We start from the raw sequence: 17,443 nt of genomic DNA, 5'->3' as shown, positions 1-17,443 counted from the left end.
AATGATTTGTTGGTCCTTGATCAACTCGTCTTTGACGTTGCCGTCGAAAGTGAGGTACGATAGGCCTTTAACGGCCCATTTTGTTATATTTTTTTCTTTCTTGGGATTTATTAATAATCGTCTGCAAACCTTGACCAATTCGTCCGTCGCTTTACCCGCGAACGGTTGGATAACGTAATACTTTTCAAATTTACTCAACTTGCACAATCCCAAAAACGCTAGAATCCGAATTATATCGTTATTAGTTTTATCCAGCTTCTGCAATATATTTACACCTTTATTTATGAACTCGTTGAACTTATTATATTTAGTCGCACCGGCAATGACACATTCGCAAACCACTTTCTGTTGCAATACGTCATCCGTTTCCGCCATAGCGAAGATCTTCTCAATCATCCCTTTTTTGAAAATAATTGCGTCTGCAATTTTGAACGGGCCGAATATCAGGGTTATTATCGCAACTACTCCACGCACCTGTAAGACAATCGATGATAACAATTTATAAATTAATTTGTACATTTTATGAAACAATAATTAATTTAAAAAATATCAACAGTTAGTTTTATTTAATTTTGATGAATAATAGGAGAAATCTCTGATAAATTATGCTTCAGAAAATATGAAAAATGGCAAAGTCTTATTCTTCAATAAATTTTGATTAAACTCTGTTATAACTGTATTTTAATACGTAAGTTACAGAATATACAATATCGACAATTGAAAAAAAAATCTTTTTTGACATTTTTGCTTTAAAAATATAGAGTTTAAGTATCTCAAGCATGCTATGGTTAAGGAGATAATGGACCCTTTATTTTAAAACAATTTAAATAATTAGAAAAAATCCGATGTTACAAAATTCATACTTTGGATTCTGTGTCAGATTTAAGCAATTTATCCTGAATAAATTCGTAAATGGCGTCGATAAATTCTTCCTTAGCAGCATCATGGTACATGTTTTCATATATTTTTGCTAAGGATATACTGATAAGAGTTCGAGTAGAAGACGTGATGTCGAGCGAGGATTCGTGTTTTTCCAATTGGGTGGCCACCTCCATTAATTTTTGCAAACCGCCAAAGTCGACCAATTGTTCGGCCCAGTTTAACGCAGCATGATGCATATTACGTGTAATAAATTCTATTGTTGCGTCTCTAGCAAGGCCTGTTATCGTTCTACTCGTTACACTATTTAACAAGCACGACAGTATCATGTAAATTTCACTCTTATACTTTAAGCACAAACTCATGTCGGGTTTTGGACGGTATTTATTAATCATGCCGCTGTAGATGTTCAATATAGTCTGAAACCGAAATATGTAATAAATTTTGAATTACTGAAATACGTGTATGATAACTGCACGTATTTTATTCGATAATGTTTACCTGTAAACAACTTTGAGACGCGTTGACTCTTTCTGTAGATGCGCTGTTCATCATTTCCAGACACCATAACAAACCGACACATTTCATAACGTAGTCGGTTCGAACAATACTGTTTTTGCATAATGCGCGTACGATATAAATCGCGTTGCAGATCAATTTTTCGTTCTCTTCAACTTTCACAAGTTGTGCGATTTTTGATACACCTTCCTTCTGGAATATCTCCTCGGCACCAGTTTCATCACGTGCGAATGTATACAATTTAATCATAGCGGTTTCACGGTTCTCTTTATCTTCGCTCACGTTAAATACTAAATCCAGCAGTTGTGATATCTAATACAAAGTAAAAATAAACATATTCTTAAATGATCTGTAATAAAAATGTAAATAATTGTGAAAGATAATATTTAAATTATGTAATTTATATATCTATATATAGTGAGTGTAGAATATTAATCGATAGCAATTAACAATTATGTAAAAATCAACTTGTTAAATCATGTGTAGTATTTTGAGAAATATAAACTCTTACTAATATATCTAGTACAAAAATTATGTTATAATTTTCATATTATCTGGACTAAATATGTCTTGCAAGTTGATGAACTTTTGTTAATAGTTATGTATATTTACCGTGGCTCTAGGATTTGTTTTATTACAACATATTTTTAACGCACTGTTACAGTCTTTAATGACTTCCTCGTAATTGTCCAGCATTAAATAAGTGGCAGCTCGATTTTTGTAGCACACTTCTTTTTCAGCGTTGTTCTCTATTTCTAGTTTCAGTGCGTTTGTGTAGTAATTCAATGCTTTTGACCAATCGCCTTTGTTAAACTTTTCATTACCCTTCTCTTTCCATTCCTGTGCAGTAATAACTCTTGCCATGGTGGAATATTTCTACAACACAAAATATATGATTCATTATATATATGTTTTAATATATATATATGTAGGAAGACTCTCTGTGATATTTTATATTTCAAATGTAAAAAGCAGAGTATATAAAACTGTTTCTAAATAATTGTATGCAAGTATGAAACATTAATAGATCGAAAATAAACTTGCAGTTAAAAACAACAATGCAATTTCTAGTGTGAGATTTGCAAATAAATTGTAAACAACAGTTGCCAACATTTTTATATTAGAGAGAGAGCTAACTTTCGCTAGCATTGAAAGATAGGTTTATTGTCCATCAATCATCTTCCATATAAGCAGGAGTATTGGAATTAAATTAAGACTGAATAATACTTCCCCCTTCCGCGACCCGCTGACTTTAATTCAATTATTGTTGATCGCAAAAGTTCGAGTTTAGATCGGCAATGGTTGACACTATTTTCATTTTATTTCGTTTTATCGCGAGATAAAATTACGCTTTGCTGTAAAAGTTAGGGATTCTCTCTCTTTCTAGCGTCAGGAATTTATTAAATTCTTTGATGAAAACGTGTCTGGGAAAGGCGTGCGTATTACGTGAGACGTATGAGGAATTTATTTAAGTAATGATAAATCTCGACATTTTTGTATAAGAGCATTTAACTTGCCGTCAATCGTGTATTTGTTTTTCGGTTTATATATACATCGTTTTTTTTTGTCTTTTTAAACCAGTTCGTGACGTGTTTCTTGTAAACAGACCGGTGGCATAAAGGTAAGCATAAGAAAATGAAGAGTGGAGCAATAATAATTTTGAATTCCTAAGAGGTCACAATCGACGAGATAAATATATTACAGCACACTAAAGTTAATTTTTCAGTTACAAAAGAGAGGGGAAACATTATTAGCGTATAGAAATACGTTAGATATAGAATCTATTATAAAATTAGGGTGCTCATTCGGCGTTGCTCTTTTTTCATGCAACATGTAGCATGTATAAGCTCCTTAAGCCCCTTGCACAATAGGTGATAGCGGCAGCGACAAAGTTGCCGACAAAGGCAAAGCTACAGCATTGAGACACGGCTTTCGATAAATTGAAAATTTTGTCGCTATCGCTATCCCTATCCCTATCGTAATCGCCTTGCATTGTGTAAGGAGTTTTCGATTCGTCGTATAACATGAGATATTTCTAAACGTATGTTTATGTGTTAATGTTCTAATTGCAACTCATTCAGGAAAACTCGTGTATTGTTTAATAGCTCTACGATGGAATTACTGACTCGTTTGATTTAACCGTTTCACTTGAGTGTCAATACAATAGCGTGATCGAGCGGAGATGAAACGTTACGCCCTACTTGTTTCCATGATTCGTCGAGGTATTTTTGGGCGAAGAATAATAATCTCTCACACACACACACACGTTTGTTACAAATACCTGTATTATATCGAATTGGATCACGTCAAACGCAGCAAACTTTAATGCAGATCGTAGGTGAAATAGAACAGAATGTAGATCCTTTACCTGTTGGATAGCTTCCTCTTTGTTCTCTCGTGTCGCTTTGAGCCAACGTTCCTATGCTTGTTTACAGTCCTAAGACCTTTCAAGGAGTAATTTAAACCGGCAAGCATTATCCGAAAGAAGCACCGTGCGCCGTCTCGCTAGAATAAAATTTCGTTCTGATTGGCTTCTCGTAGCAACGTAATCGGCGCGGGCGTAGCTAATGAGGCATGACGCTGCACGTCACGTGACTTTCTCTAGAAATCTTACGAAATTCCTTTCAAACTGCGTTCTTTTAAATGCGTTTTCTTCTCGTAGATGCACCAAGTGCGAGCGTCTGTATAGATATGCGATGTGGCATAAGCTATTGCAAAGCTGAGTGGTACAAATCATACGGATTGAACAGAGATATTCTGCAAGTAGGGCAATGAAGAAAAATTGAAATCTCAGGAGAACGATCCGGCTGCTAAACAAAAAATGATGGAAATAAGTGCACGGATTTGTGCGGGAAGACGGATCTGGAGGATGATATTTTAGAAAATAATTTGGACGAGAGGAGCACCAGTGGCGAGGACTATAGCCATTGGATTCAGACGAATAGAGCAAGAGGTAATTAATAAGGGTCGACGTTTCAGAAATTCCTGATGAATGCTCGTTCTTACGAACGTATATCTTTCAGTTTCGTGACTTTGAAACCAGATTGCAGAACATCAATTTCGAAGATCTCGAATGAGCTCTGATCAGCCTTATCGGAATCAGTAAGGCGAGAATTTGAGGTACTGATAAAAATAGAGAGGCGGAAAAGTTGATACCTATATAAGTTAATCCCGTAGAAAACTTGCCGTGGAAAATGCCTTTACTAAATTGGGTACTGTTTTAAATGTGCCCAGGAAACTGCAGCCCATGTCTTTGTGACTATCTGTGAGAACATCAGAAACACTGAAATCTTCCAGGATGAATCTCTCAGCAATTGAATCCGTTGTAGAATACGTAAAAAGTGTGAGTAGCTCGTACGTACACCTATATATGAATACAAATGTAAACATTATAATATATTATTATAAAATATGTATAGGTTGAGAGATTGATTGCCACAAAATGAACAAATTTTATCGGCGCTAATATTAATTTCCACTTTGCAAGAATCAGGCGTCGAAATGAAAACGGTCTATACGTCCGCGGCACTCTCCGAGCTTAATTTGATTCCTGGCAGCAGCGAAGAAAAAAATTTTAACCTGCAAAAACTGAAATCAAGAATTCATAGATTTTCGCCGAGATATAGCGAAACGATGCGGGCTTGTCGAGAAAGAATATACTTTAGTGCTTGAAGAAGTAAAAATATTATTGAGCAAAAAGCGTTGAAGCAAATGTCTTGTAAATGCAAAGTTTTATTATTTATTAAAATTATACTGTACACTGTACTATCATTTATTACAATAATAAATAATATTTTATTGATATGACATTTGGATTTCAATTAACATTCACATATAATTCTCTTAATCGACATGTTCCATATTACCATCAGTGCTTTGTGCCGATTCGTTTCCTTCGAAATTTCCGTAGATTTCGTCATCCCATTCCGCAGCAGCCTTTAAAGCAAGGGATGCTAATTCCTCGAACTCCTCGTTTAGTATGGTATCGTCGTTTGCAACGACGTCTTTCGAACAATTCATCAGATTTAACGCAATTTCGGTATAGTAACCCTTAAGAGGATCCTAAAGCCGTCTGTAATACCGGCTTTTTTTCTTAGCACTAATTTTTTAATTGACTTTATAGAAATGCAAAATTCTTGTTTAGAATTAAAGTACGCATCAAAATCTAGGTCATGGTGGTCAAATTTATATCGAAAACGAAAAAAAATTAATATTTTTGTTAATTTTTGGTATACGTGACGACAATATTTGCTTTGTACAAAAATTCCACGATAAATATCCACAAAATTAGACCGGCATGACCTAGGGACAACATTTAAGAACAATATCGTGCAATTAGATCTAAGATTGAAAACCTAGAAAAAAAGATTACTTTATATAACTTTTATATGTGCAAAAGCACATTCAGGTTGACAGGATAAGCAATATTGCGTGTGGCAAAAGATGGCGCAGTAATCGAACAAAGACAGATGCCTCTCGTTAGACAAGGACAGATATAGATATATGACAAGAAAACAGAATTAGAAATGTTGACATTATCGACGTCGAGGAAGTTCAGCCTTCACTTTAGGATCCCCTTAAGTTGTATATCATCGTTTGGATTAGAGAGGATGTTTCTTAAGTTGTGTAGGAATTTTAGCGAGTAATCCGAATAAATTATTTCTTTGCAAGCCTTTTTGCTGACCATCGTCAGTATCGCCACTGTTCCAACCACTGCCTTAACAGTATCTTCATCCTTGTCCTCGAATAATAATGTAAGATACCCAACTCGATAAGGTGTCGGCTCGCAATATTGGATAGCAACTTCATGGCATAAAACCAAATTGTTTATGAGTTGTGCGGCCTTTCGTTTCAACTTGTCGTTATCGTCATGCATATAGTCCTCGATTTTCTCAAATCCTGCTGCCTTGAATATATGTTCTCGCATGCTGTTGTTGACGCTAGCTAGATTGCACAAAGCTGTTAAAGCTTCGCATCTGATATTTTCGAAAAACTTCGAATTCAGGAGATTTATGATCGGCTGAACAACCTTTATCATTATCTGACCGGGAAATGCAACCTCAAGATCTATTGTGAGTGCTAGATGCATCAAGGCTCGCGAAGCGGATTTCTTTCCCTTGTCTGTGCCATTCAGCGCTAACGACAACAATGCTTTCACGTCGCCTTGTTCAACAACTATTTTTCTCAATTTCTCTTGAGCGCATATCACGGAGAAAACGAGAGCAATCAATTGCCTGCAGTTCTGGTTGTCTGTTTTGGCTAATCTCACCAGAGCGCTGATCACACCAACTTCCACTAACGCGCGCTGTCTATTTTTATGGGATTCGTCATCATTTAAGATGAGCTGAGGTTCTCTGCTGAGAAAATAATGTTTGGTAAACATTATAAGTTCTATCAACTCGGGTATGAGATCTTCCTCAGATTTCACATCATAAATGCCGCACAAGTTCACCAATATAATGATCAGGCCGAAGATAACCGATTGATCGTTAGTCTCGGCGAGCTCGATCATCGCTTTAACGGCTTGTCGGTCTTTGATCAACTCTTTTTTGACATCGACGATAATAGTGAGATACGACAGGCCATCAACGGCCCATTTTCTCATATCTTTTTTTTTTTGGGATTAATCAAGAATCTTCTGCAAATCTCGGCCAATTTCTTCGTCGCTCCATCTGCGAACGGTTCGATAGTCGTGTAACGGCGTAAAATGCTTTTTTCAAATTTGCTTATCTTGCATAGACCAATTAACGCTCGAACCCGTATTGAGTCATCCTTAGATTGATACAGGTTCTCCAATATATTTATACATTGACATATGAACCAGTTGGCCTTTTTATATTTGGTCATAGCAGCAACGATACACTCGCAAGCCACTTTTTGTTGCAACACGTCATCCGTTTTTGACATACGAAGGATTATCTGAAAAATCCCTTGCTTAAAGATAACTGCTCCCACAACATCTAACGGACCGAATATTAAGGTTGTTATCGCCACTACTATGCCCACCTGTAAAAGAATTAATTTACAATTTATAAATTTTTACGTAAAACAATATTTGATTAAAAAGAAATCAAGGCAGCTACAATGTTACTCAATTTTGATGGAAAATAAGAGAAATATTTAGTAAATTATGCTTCAGAAAATAAGATAGATGCCAAAGTCATATATTATATTTCAATAAATTTTGACTGTTATAATCGTATTTTAATTTATATTATATACAGAATAATATACATCATCGACAATTGAAAGAGAAATCTTTTTTGACACATTTCTGTTTTAAAAATATAGAGTTTAAATTTCTCAAGCATAATGCTATGGTTAAAGAGATAATGGAGCCTTTATTTTAAAATAATTTAAATAATTAGAAAAAAATCAAAGTTACAAAATTCATACTTTGGATTCTGTGTCAGATTTAAGCAATTTATCATCAATAAATTCTTTAATGGCATTGATAAATATCCTCTTATCACCATTACAGTACATGTTTTCATATATCTTTGCTAAGCACATACTGATTATAGTTCGCGTGGAAGACGTTATGTCAAACAAGGATTCGTATTTCTCCAATTGACTGGCTATCTCCAATAATTTTTGCAAACCGCGAAGCTCGACCAATTGTTCAGCCCAGTTTAATGCAGTATGAATGTTACGCGTAATAAATTCTATTATTGCGTCTCTAGCAAGTCTAGTTATTGTTTTATTCGTTACGCTATTCAATAAGCATGACAGAATCGTATCAAGTTCATTCTTATGTGTTTCGCACAAAGTCTTATCGGGTTTTGAATCGCGTTCATTATTCATGCCGCTGTAAGTGTTCAATATGTTCTGAAACCAAAATATACAATAATATTTTAATTACTAAAATATGTGTAAATATGTATAAATGTACGTATTATTTATTTGTTTGATAATATCAACCTGTAAACAATATTCAGACGCGTTGACTATCTTTGGAGATGTGCTGTTCATGATTTCCAGACACCAAAGCAAACCGACATATCTCATAATGGACTCGGTTTGTTTAATATTGTTCTTGCATAACTCGCCCACAATACGAATCGCGCTACAGTTCGCTTCTTCATTCTTTTCAACTTTTATAAGTTCTGCGATTTTTGATACAGCTTCTTTTTGGAATATCTCCTTGGCACTAGCTTCGTCACGTACGAGCACAAGTAGATCGGTCATAGCGGTTTCACGTTTCTCCTTTTCTGCGCTCACGTTAAATACTAAATCGAGCATTTGCGATATCTAATACAAAGTAAAAATAAGCGTATTCTTAAACATAATAATGTGTAATAAAAATGTACTAACGGTAAACGATAATATTTGTATTATGTAACTTCTATCTAGATAGCGAGTATGCTATTAATCAAATAGCAATTAATAATTATATAATAAAAATAACAAACTTAAATCAATTTGTCAAATCATGTGTAATATTTTGAGAAATAAAAACTTTTATTAATATATCCAGTACACCTCGAATCTCTTTAACGCTCCTAATAGCGTTTGACATCCGCGATACAATTATTACAACATATTTTTAATGAAGTGTTGCAGTCTTTAATAGCTGTTTTGTAATCGCCCAGCTTTAAGGAATTTCCCTAGTGTGACGGGGCCTAAAAATGAATGATTTAAAAAAAAAAAAATAACAAAGCCAATTGATGAACAACTTTTCCTACATATTTTACTATATTTCAAGAGTGCATACAAATTTTTTCAAAATTTTATATTTGTTATTAAAGCCCGTGCCAGCCATTTTTTTGGAGCGCCGCGAAAAAACGGTGACCACGATTGCAGCCGTTGTAGTTATCTGAAACAAAAAAAACAAAAGAATTCTTAATCTACTTGTGTGTGGCTATCGTCTGAACTAGAATTATGAAAAAATATTAAAAATTTAAAAAATTATAGCGATTATTGAATTATTGAATTATTGAAAATAATTTTATAATCGCTATAATTTTTTAAATTTTCAATATTTTTTCATTATTCTAGTTCAGACGATAGCCACACTTAAGTAGATTAAGAATCTTTTTGCTTTTTTGTTTCAGATAACTACAACGGCTGCAATCGTGGTCACCGTTTTTTCGCGGCGCTCCAAAAAAAATGGCTGGCACGGGCTTAATAACAGATATAAAATTTTGAAAAAATTTGTATGCACTCTTGAAATATAGTAAAATATGTGGGAAAAGTTGTTCATCAATTGGCTTTGTCGCTTTCCTTTTAAAAATCATTCATTTTAGGCTCTGTCACACTAGGGAAGCCCCTTAAATAAGCTGCAGCTCGATTTCTGTAGAACACTCTTTTCTCAAAGTTGCCTTATTCTTTTAGTAATTTTAGTGCGTTCGTGTAGTTACTCAATGCTTTTGATCGTCTATGTTAAACTTTTCATTACCTTCTCTTTCCATTCCTGTGCAGTCAAATCTGACTCTGCCATGGTGAAATATCTCTACAACACAAAATACATGATCCGTTATATGTTTTAACATGGAAAGACTTTCTGTAATGTTTTATATGTATTATCTTAATTGCGAAATATATAGAGAATAAAATTATTTCTAAATAATTACGTGCAAATATGAGAGCATTTAACGTGCCGTCAATAGAGTATTTGTTTTTTTGTTTTTTTTTATACATCCAGTTTTCTTTGATTTTTTAAAACCAGTTTGTTACATGTTTCATATAAACAGACCGGCGGCGTAAGGGTAAGCATAAGAAAATAAAGTCTCGAGCAACAAAAATTTTAGATTCGTAAGTCAAAGTCGACGAGATAATATTACACGAAAGTTAATTTTTCAGTTTTATAAAGGAGGTAAATATTATTATCGCATCGTAAAAGTACGTTGGATCTGGAATCTATTATGAAATTATGATTTATTATAAAATATAGATGCTATGTTATTTGTCGTTGTTGTTTCTTTATGCAACAAGAGATTCTTCTTATAACATGAGATGTTTCTAACCACGCGTTTATGTTAATGCTCTAATTGCAACTCAATTAGGTGAACTCGTGTACTGTCCCTACAATGAAATTACTGACTCGTATGGTTTAACCGTTTCACTTGAGTAAGTCGTACAATAGCGTGCAAGCGGAGATGAAACATTACGCCCTACTTGTTTCGACGATTCGTTGAGATATTTTCAGGTAAAAAGTAATAATCTCACGTTTGTTAAGAATATCTTTTTATTAGGTCGAATTTGATCACGTCACACGCAAGCTTTTATTTAGATCGTCGACGAAACAGAACAGAATGTAGATCCTTTACCTGTCGGATATAACTTTCCTTTTGTTCTCTCGTGTCGCTCGAGCACTCTCAAACTTTCTGTACTTGTTCTATGATTGTTTACGATAGTAGGACTTTTCAAGGAGTAACTTAAACCACGGTAAGCATTGTCCGTGGGGATTATCCGATAGGAGCATCGTGAGTCGTCTCGCTAGAATAGAATTTTATTCTGATTGGTTTTTCGTAACCACGTGACCTGCCTAACTAATAAGGCACAACGTTGCGCGTCACGTGATTTTCTCTAGAAATCGTACGAGGTTCTTTTCAAACCGCGTGTACGTAGTTCTTTTAAATCGCATGCGTTTTCTTTTCGTATTAGATGCACCAAGTGCGATCGTCAAGGGTAGGTATATAGCAAGAGAGATTCTACAAGTAGTGCAACGAGGAAAAATTGGAATCTCAGCAGAACGATCTGACTGCTAAACAAAAAATTATGGAGATTTTTAAGAGAGTGCATAGGCTTGTGCGGCAAGCGGATCTGGAGAATAACATTTTAAAAAAATAATTCGGACGAAAGAAGCATCAGCGGGGAGGAATTTCCATTAGATTCAAACCGCGATGAGCAAGACGTAAATTAAGGACTGACGTGTTAGAAATTTTTGACTTAATTAATGCTCGATCGTCCTTACAAATATCTTTCAGCTTCTTGACTTGGAAATTAGATTGCTGAACGTCAGTTTCGAAGATTCGAATGAACTCTGGTCAGCCTTATTCGAAGGAGAGATACAAGAATTTGAGCTACTGATAAAAATAGAGAAACGGAAAGGTTAATACCCAAGTTAATGCCGTGATGGACATGCCGAAAAAAAAATTATTTTAGTCCGTTGAAGAGGACCTAAAAATATTTATAGCAATTTATAAAACACCCTGCTTTGATAGACGTACCGTTATTTAACGAATTGCAGGTTGGTGATAATAAATTCATATGCTCAAAATGGTATAATTATAATTGTGCAACTAAACTTATTATTTGCGTTTAGGAACTTATTGTTTGCGTCCCTTTACGTACCCTATAACGTAATATACGCGCTTACGTCATACAGATCATTCTTTATACTAAATTGGATATTATTTGAAACTGCCCGTGTTTTTGTAACTATCTGTGAGAACATGAGAAACAATGAAATTGTCAAAGAGGCAGACGCGGCAATAGAATCCGTTATAAAATATGTAAAAGTGAGTAGCTCGTACACCTGTATATGAATTTAAATGTAAACATTATAATATATTATTATTAAATATATATGTAGATTAATTGGTTGCCACAAGATAAACAAACTTTATCGGCGTCAACATTAGCCGCGCGTTTCCACTTCGCAAGAATCGGGCGTCGAGATGAAAACCGTCTGTACGTCTGCGGCACTTTCCGAGCTCCATCGATTGCTGGCAGCAGCGAAGAAAAAATTTTAACCTGCAAAAGCGGCAATTAAAAATTCACAAATAGATTTTCGCAGAGACATTGCGAAACGACGCAAGCTTGGCGAGAAAGAGTGTACTTAATGCAGCTAGAATGTTATTTATCGTGGACAAAAAGCGTTGGGTCAAAAGTCTTGAGAATGCAGAATTACATTATTTATTAATTATACTGTACATTATGCTGTCATTTATTAAAATAAAAAATAATTCTATTAATATGACATTAAGATCCCAATTAACATTTATATATATAATTTTCTTAATCGACATGTTCTAAACTATCAATGTTTTGTGACGCTTTATCACTTTTGTCGTTTGTCTCGATGTCGACTATATGCGCAGCAACCAGTAAAGCAGTACGTGCTAATTCCTTGATCTTATTGTCTGGTACGGTATCGTTCTCGGACAATGCCGTCAGTGGTCTTATTATGTTTGTTTTGATGAGTTTTGCATCGAGGTCTTTTGTACTTCTCATCATATTTAACGCAATTTCAGTACCTTTATGCTGTAAGTCTCCGTCTGGATTAGTGAGTAAGTTGTATAGGAATTTTAGCAAAGGATCCGAATAGATTATTTCGTCGCAAGCCTCTTTGCTGACCGCTGTCAGCATGGCTATTGTTCCAGCCAATGCCTTAATAGTATCTATATCTTTATCTTTGTCCTCGAACAATAATGTAAGATACCCAACTTGATAAGATCTCTGCTCGCAGTATTGGACAGCAACTCCAGGGCATAATACCAAATTGTTTATGAGTTGTGCGGCCTTTCGTTTCAGCATGTTGTTATCGTCACGCATATAGTCCTCGAATTTTTCAAATCCTATCTCGATGAATATATGTTCTCGCATGCTGTTGTTGACGCTAGCTAGATTGCACAAAGCTGTTAGAGCCTCGCATCTCTCATTTACGGAACACTCCGAATTCAGGAGATTTATGATTGTCCAAACAATCTCCTTGATTATCTGATCAGGAAATGCAGGAGGTATCGTGTGTGCTAGATGGACCAGGGCTCGCGAAGCATGGTTCTTTCCCTTGTCTGTGCTACTCAGCACTAATGACAATAATGCCTTCGCGCCGCCTTGTTGAACAACTATTTCTCTCAACTCCTGTTGACTGCATATCGCATGGAAAACGCGGGCTACCAATTCCCTGCAGTTTTGATTGTCTGTTTTAGCGAGTCTCACCAGAGCGCTAGTCACACCGACCTCCACTAACGCGCGCCGACTTATTTTCATAAAGTCGTCCTTTTTAGGCTGATCTCTCCCGGAAAAATAATATTTGATAAACATTACCGATTCTATCATCTCGGGTATAAGTTCATTATCGTCATAAGCGCAACACAAGTTTGCCAACATAATAGTCACGTCATAGAGTACCGATTGATCCTTAGTCTCGGTTAGCTCAATAATTGCTTTTACTGCGGCTTGTTGTCGATCTTTGATCAACTTCTCTTTGACCTCGAAGATGATAGTGAGATACCTCAGGCCCTTAATGGCCCATTTTCTCATATCTTCTTCTTTTTTGGGATTAATCAAGAATTGTGCGCAAACCTTGGTCAATTTCTTTATCGTTCCATCCGCGAGCTGCGCGAACGGTTCAATAGTCGTGTAACTGCTTAAAATGCTTTTTTCAAACTTGCTTATTATGCACAGACCCACTAACGCTCGAACTCGTATTGAATCATACATACCTGTATACGTATACGTAGAGAATGTATACAGGTTCTCCAATATACGTACACATCGACATATAAACACGTTGGTCTGTTTAAATTTGGTCATTGCGACGATGACACATTCACAAACCACTTTTTTTTGAAACACGTCATTTGCTTCCGACATAGCAACGATCATCTCAAGCACCCCTCTTTTAATCATAATTGCGTATACAACGTCTAACGGACCGAACATTAAGGTTGTTATCGCAACCACTCCACGCACCTGTAAAACAACAAATTAACAATTTACAAATTTTTACGTAAAACAATATTTGATTAAAAGGAAATCAAGGCAGCTACAGTGTTATTTAATTTTCTTGGATGGCAAAGTCATATTTCTTCAATAAATTTTGATCAAACTCTTATAATCGTATTTTATATTAAAACTTACAGAATGTACGATATCGACAAATAAAAAAAAAATTTTTCTTTGGCATTTTTGCTTTTAAAATAGTTTAAATTTCTCAAGTATGCTATGGTTAAAGGAATAGTCGACCCTTTATTTTAAAACAATTAGAAAAGATCAGAAGTTACGAAATTCATACTTTGGATTCTGAGTCAGATGTAAGCAATTTATCCTTAATAAATTTCTCAATGGCGTCGATAAATTCTTTCTTAGCAGCATCATAGTACATGTTTTCATATATTTTTGTTAAACACATACTGGTTTTAATTCGCGTGGAAGACGTGATGTTTATCGAGGATTCTTTGTATTTGTATCCTTCCATTTCACTGGCTACCTCCATTAATTTTTGCAAACCACGAAACTTGATCAATTGTTTGGCCCACCCTAACTCGGTATGATGAATGTTACACATAATAAGTTCTATTATTGCATCTCTAGTAAGGCCTGTTATCGTTCTATTCGCTATATTATTCAATAAGTATGACAAAATCATATCAAATTCATTCTTATGTATTTCGCACAAAGTCTTGTTGGGTTTTGAATCGGGTTCGTCGTTCATGCCGCTGTAAGTATTCAATATATTCTGAAATCAAATTATACAATAAATTAATTACTAAAATACGTGTATACTAACTACATTCTAGTCAATAATATTTACCTGTAAACAAATTTGGGACTCGTTGACTCTATCTGTACATGGGCTGTTCATCATTTCCAGACACCGAAGCAAACCAATATATTTCACAACGGACTCGGTTCGATTAATATTGTTTTTGCATAACTTGCCTAAAATACAAATCGCGTACATCGCTTTCTCGTTCTCTTCAACTTTTATAAGTTGTGCGAGTTTTGATACACCTTCGTTCTTGAAGATCTCCTCGGCACCAGCTTCGTCACATGCGTACACAAACAGAATACTCATAGCATATTCATATTCCTCCTTATCCGCGCAATCGTTAAATGCAGAATCCATCATTTTTGATATCTAATAAAATGCAGAAATAAGCGTATTTTTAAACGTAATAATGTGTAATAAAAATGTAAATATCTGTGAAAAATAATATTTGTATCAGGTAATTTCTATCTATATAGTATAACTATTATCCCGAGAGAAATTAATAATTATATAATTAAAAAAACAAACATAATTTAATTTTTCAAATTACGTTTGGTATCTAATAGTAAAACAAAAATTCTTTTATATGCGAACTAATATATGCAGTATGAGAGAAATGTGTGATAATTTTTACATTATCTTTTACATGACCAAATATCATGTCTTGCAAGTTGATGAACCTTTGTAATAGTTATGTATATTTACCGTGGCACTAAGATGTGGGTCCTTACGACAACCTTGTACAATTTTATGTAAGCGCTCCTTTACTGGTTGAATAACTTTGTTATTGGGGTCAGATGAAATAATAATCTCCGCGTACCAATGTGCCTCCTCGAATCTCTCTAACGCTTCTAGTGCTTGACATCTGCGATACAATGCTTTATTACAACATATCTTTAACGCGCTGTCGCAGTCTTCAAGAGCATTCTCGTAATCGTTCAGCTTTAAATAAGCAGCAGCTCGATTTTTGTAGTACACCGTTTTCTCAGCGTTGTTCTCTACTAGGTTCAGTGCGTTTGTGTAGTCACTCAATGCTTCTGACCAATTGCCTTTGTTAAACTCTTCGTTACCCTTCTCTTTCCATTCTTGTGCAGTCATATTTGACTCTGCCATGGTGGAATATCTCCACAACACAAAATATATGATGCATTATATATATGTTTTAACGTGGGAAAAATCTCGTGATATTTTATACTTATTATCTTAAATGCGAAAGGCATAGAGTATACTTCCAACCCGCTGACTTTAAATCAATTATTTATTGTCGATCGCGAAAGGGAGAGTTCGAGTTTGGATCGGCAACAATTTATGACACTACATTAAAATATTTTATTTTGTTTTATTGCAAAAAATGCAATTATGTTCGCTTTGCTGCAAAAATCTGGCGCAATTTACACTTGTCTGGGAAAAGTGTGCAAATTATCTGAGACGCGCGAGGAATTTATTTGCGTGATATTGAATCTCAACGTTTTTCTTTATCAGTTTTTTTACACATCTAGTTTGTTGGTCTTTTCAAATCAGTTCGGATGTGTTTCGTGTAAATAGACCGGCACAATTGCCGGTAATGTAAGAATATATATATTATAAGAAAATAAAGACTCGAGCGCAGTGTTTTTAAATTTGTGAGTGGTCACATTTCGATAAGATAAATATCACAGTTCACAAAATTTAATTTTTCAATTACATAAAAAGGGAAACTTTATTATTATCGCATCGTTAAAGTACGTTCTATCAATTTTAAAATTACGACTTATTATATAAAATTAAAGTGCCATGGCATTTGTCGCTTTTTTCTACAATGCAACATAAGATTCGTCGTGAGATGCATCTAAAAATGTGCGTTTAAGCTAGTTAATGCGCTAATCGCAACTTACTCAACTTTGTGCCTCGTGCCTCGTGCCTCGTATGTAGTTTAACAATCCTATAGTGGAACTACTGGCTCGTTTGGCCTCACCGTTTCACTTAAACACGTTATACAATAGCTTTTGCATTACTTGTTTCGACGATATGTGAAAGTATTTTCGAGCAAAAAGTAATAATCTTACGTTTCTACGAATACTTATATTATGTCGAATTGGATCACGTCACACGCGGCAAGCTTTTATTCTGATCGTCGCAGCAAAACAGAACAAAATGTAGAACCTTTACCTGTCGAATAGTTTTCTCTTTGTAATGTTCGCTCGTATCGCACCTTCAAACTTCTTCTTCTCGCCCCACGATTGTTTACGATTTTAGCACTTTTCAAGGACTAACTTAAACCAGCGAATATTATCCGAAAAGAGTACCGAGCGCTGTCTTCCTGCGATAGAATTTCATCCTGATTGGCTTTTCCTAGCTACGTGACCGACTATAATGAGGCGTGCGTCACGTGATTTTCGAAAGCGCGCGCGCTCTCGGCCACGTGAAAGGTCATAGATTGATTTTTCGCAGAATGCGGAACGAGACGATATTGCGGCTATAAGCTAACAATTTTTAATCGATCGTATTTTTTGTAATATTTGGACAGCGGCGGTGGCAGGCAAGCGAAAGGCCGTCATTTTGTTATATCCAATAAGCGCATCAAGCTATCATGCCTAATCTCGCGTACTTTGTAACAATATAATA

General features: G+C 35.2%; 3 protein-coding genes and 1 pseudogene across 3 annotated transcripts in view; 1 reads left to right on the top strand and 3 right to left on the bottom strand.

The window, feature by feature from the left end:
* The window catches only part of LOC112461865 (protein unc-45 homolog B-like), a 12,513-nt gene extending 8,680 nt beyond the window's left edge, over positions 1-3,833 (bottom strand). Inside the window, 5 exon segments of the mRNA XM_025027272.1 lie at positions 130-474; positions 864-1,298; positions 1,381-1,710; positions 2,011-2,274; positions 3,767-3,833. Of these exon segments, the coding sequence (XP_024883040.1) occupies positions 130-474; positions 864-1,298; positions 1,381-1,710; positions 2,011-2,262 (1,362 nt within the window). The 5' untranslated portion in view covers positions 2,263-2,274; positions 3,767-3,833.
* A 139-nt stretch (positions 3,834-3,972) lies between these two features.
* LOC112461864 lies at positions 3,973-4,551 on the top strand (annotated as a pseudogene).
* A 690-nt stretch (positions 4,552-5,241) lies between these two features.
* LOC112461882 (protein unc-45 homolog B-like) lies at positions 5,242-10,764 on the bottom strand. The gene is given in 7 exon segments (XM_025027294.1): positions 5,242-5,434; positions 5,967-7,011; positions 7,014-7,404; positions 7,795-8,226; positions 8,320-8,649; positions 9,797-9,850; positions 10,668-10,764. Coding segments are annotated over 6 exon segments (2,433 nt in total). The 5' UTR covers positions 9,839-9,850; positions 10,668-10,764.
* Positions 10,765-12,360: 1,596 nt separating this feature from the next.
* Positions 12,361-17,074, bottom strand: LOC112461879 (protein unc-45 homolog B-like). The gene is made up of 6 exons (XM_025027287.1): positions 16,988-17,074; positions 16,714-16,800; positions 15,545-15,962; positions 14,882-15,208; positions 14,363-14,806; positions 12,361-14,040 (listed from the first exon to the last, which is right to left on the bottom strand). Exons 3-6 carry the CDS (start codon positions 15,950-15,952, stop codon positions 12,361-12,363), a joined length of 2,859 nt encoding a protein of 952 aa, XP_024883055.1. The 5' UTR covers positions 15,953-15,962; positions 16,714-16,800; positions 16,988-17,074.
* Between the last annotated feature and the right edge of the window lie 369 nt (positions 17,075-17,443).

Source organism: Temnothorax curvispinosus, unplaced genomic scaffold, assembly GCF_003070985.1.
Source record: "Temnothorax curvispinosus isolate PA1 unplaced genomic scaffold, ASM307098v1 QBEX01011856.1, whole genome shotgun sequence".
Classification (NCBI taxonomy): domain Eukaryota; kingdom Metazoa; phylum Arthropoda; class Insecta; order Hymenoptera; family Formicidae; genus Temnothorax; species Temnothorax curvispinosus.
Note: the sequence above shows the minus strand (reverse complement) of the source record. Positions and strands in the feature narration are given on the sequence as shown.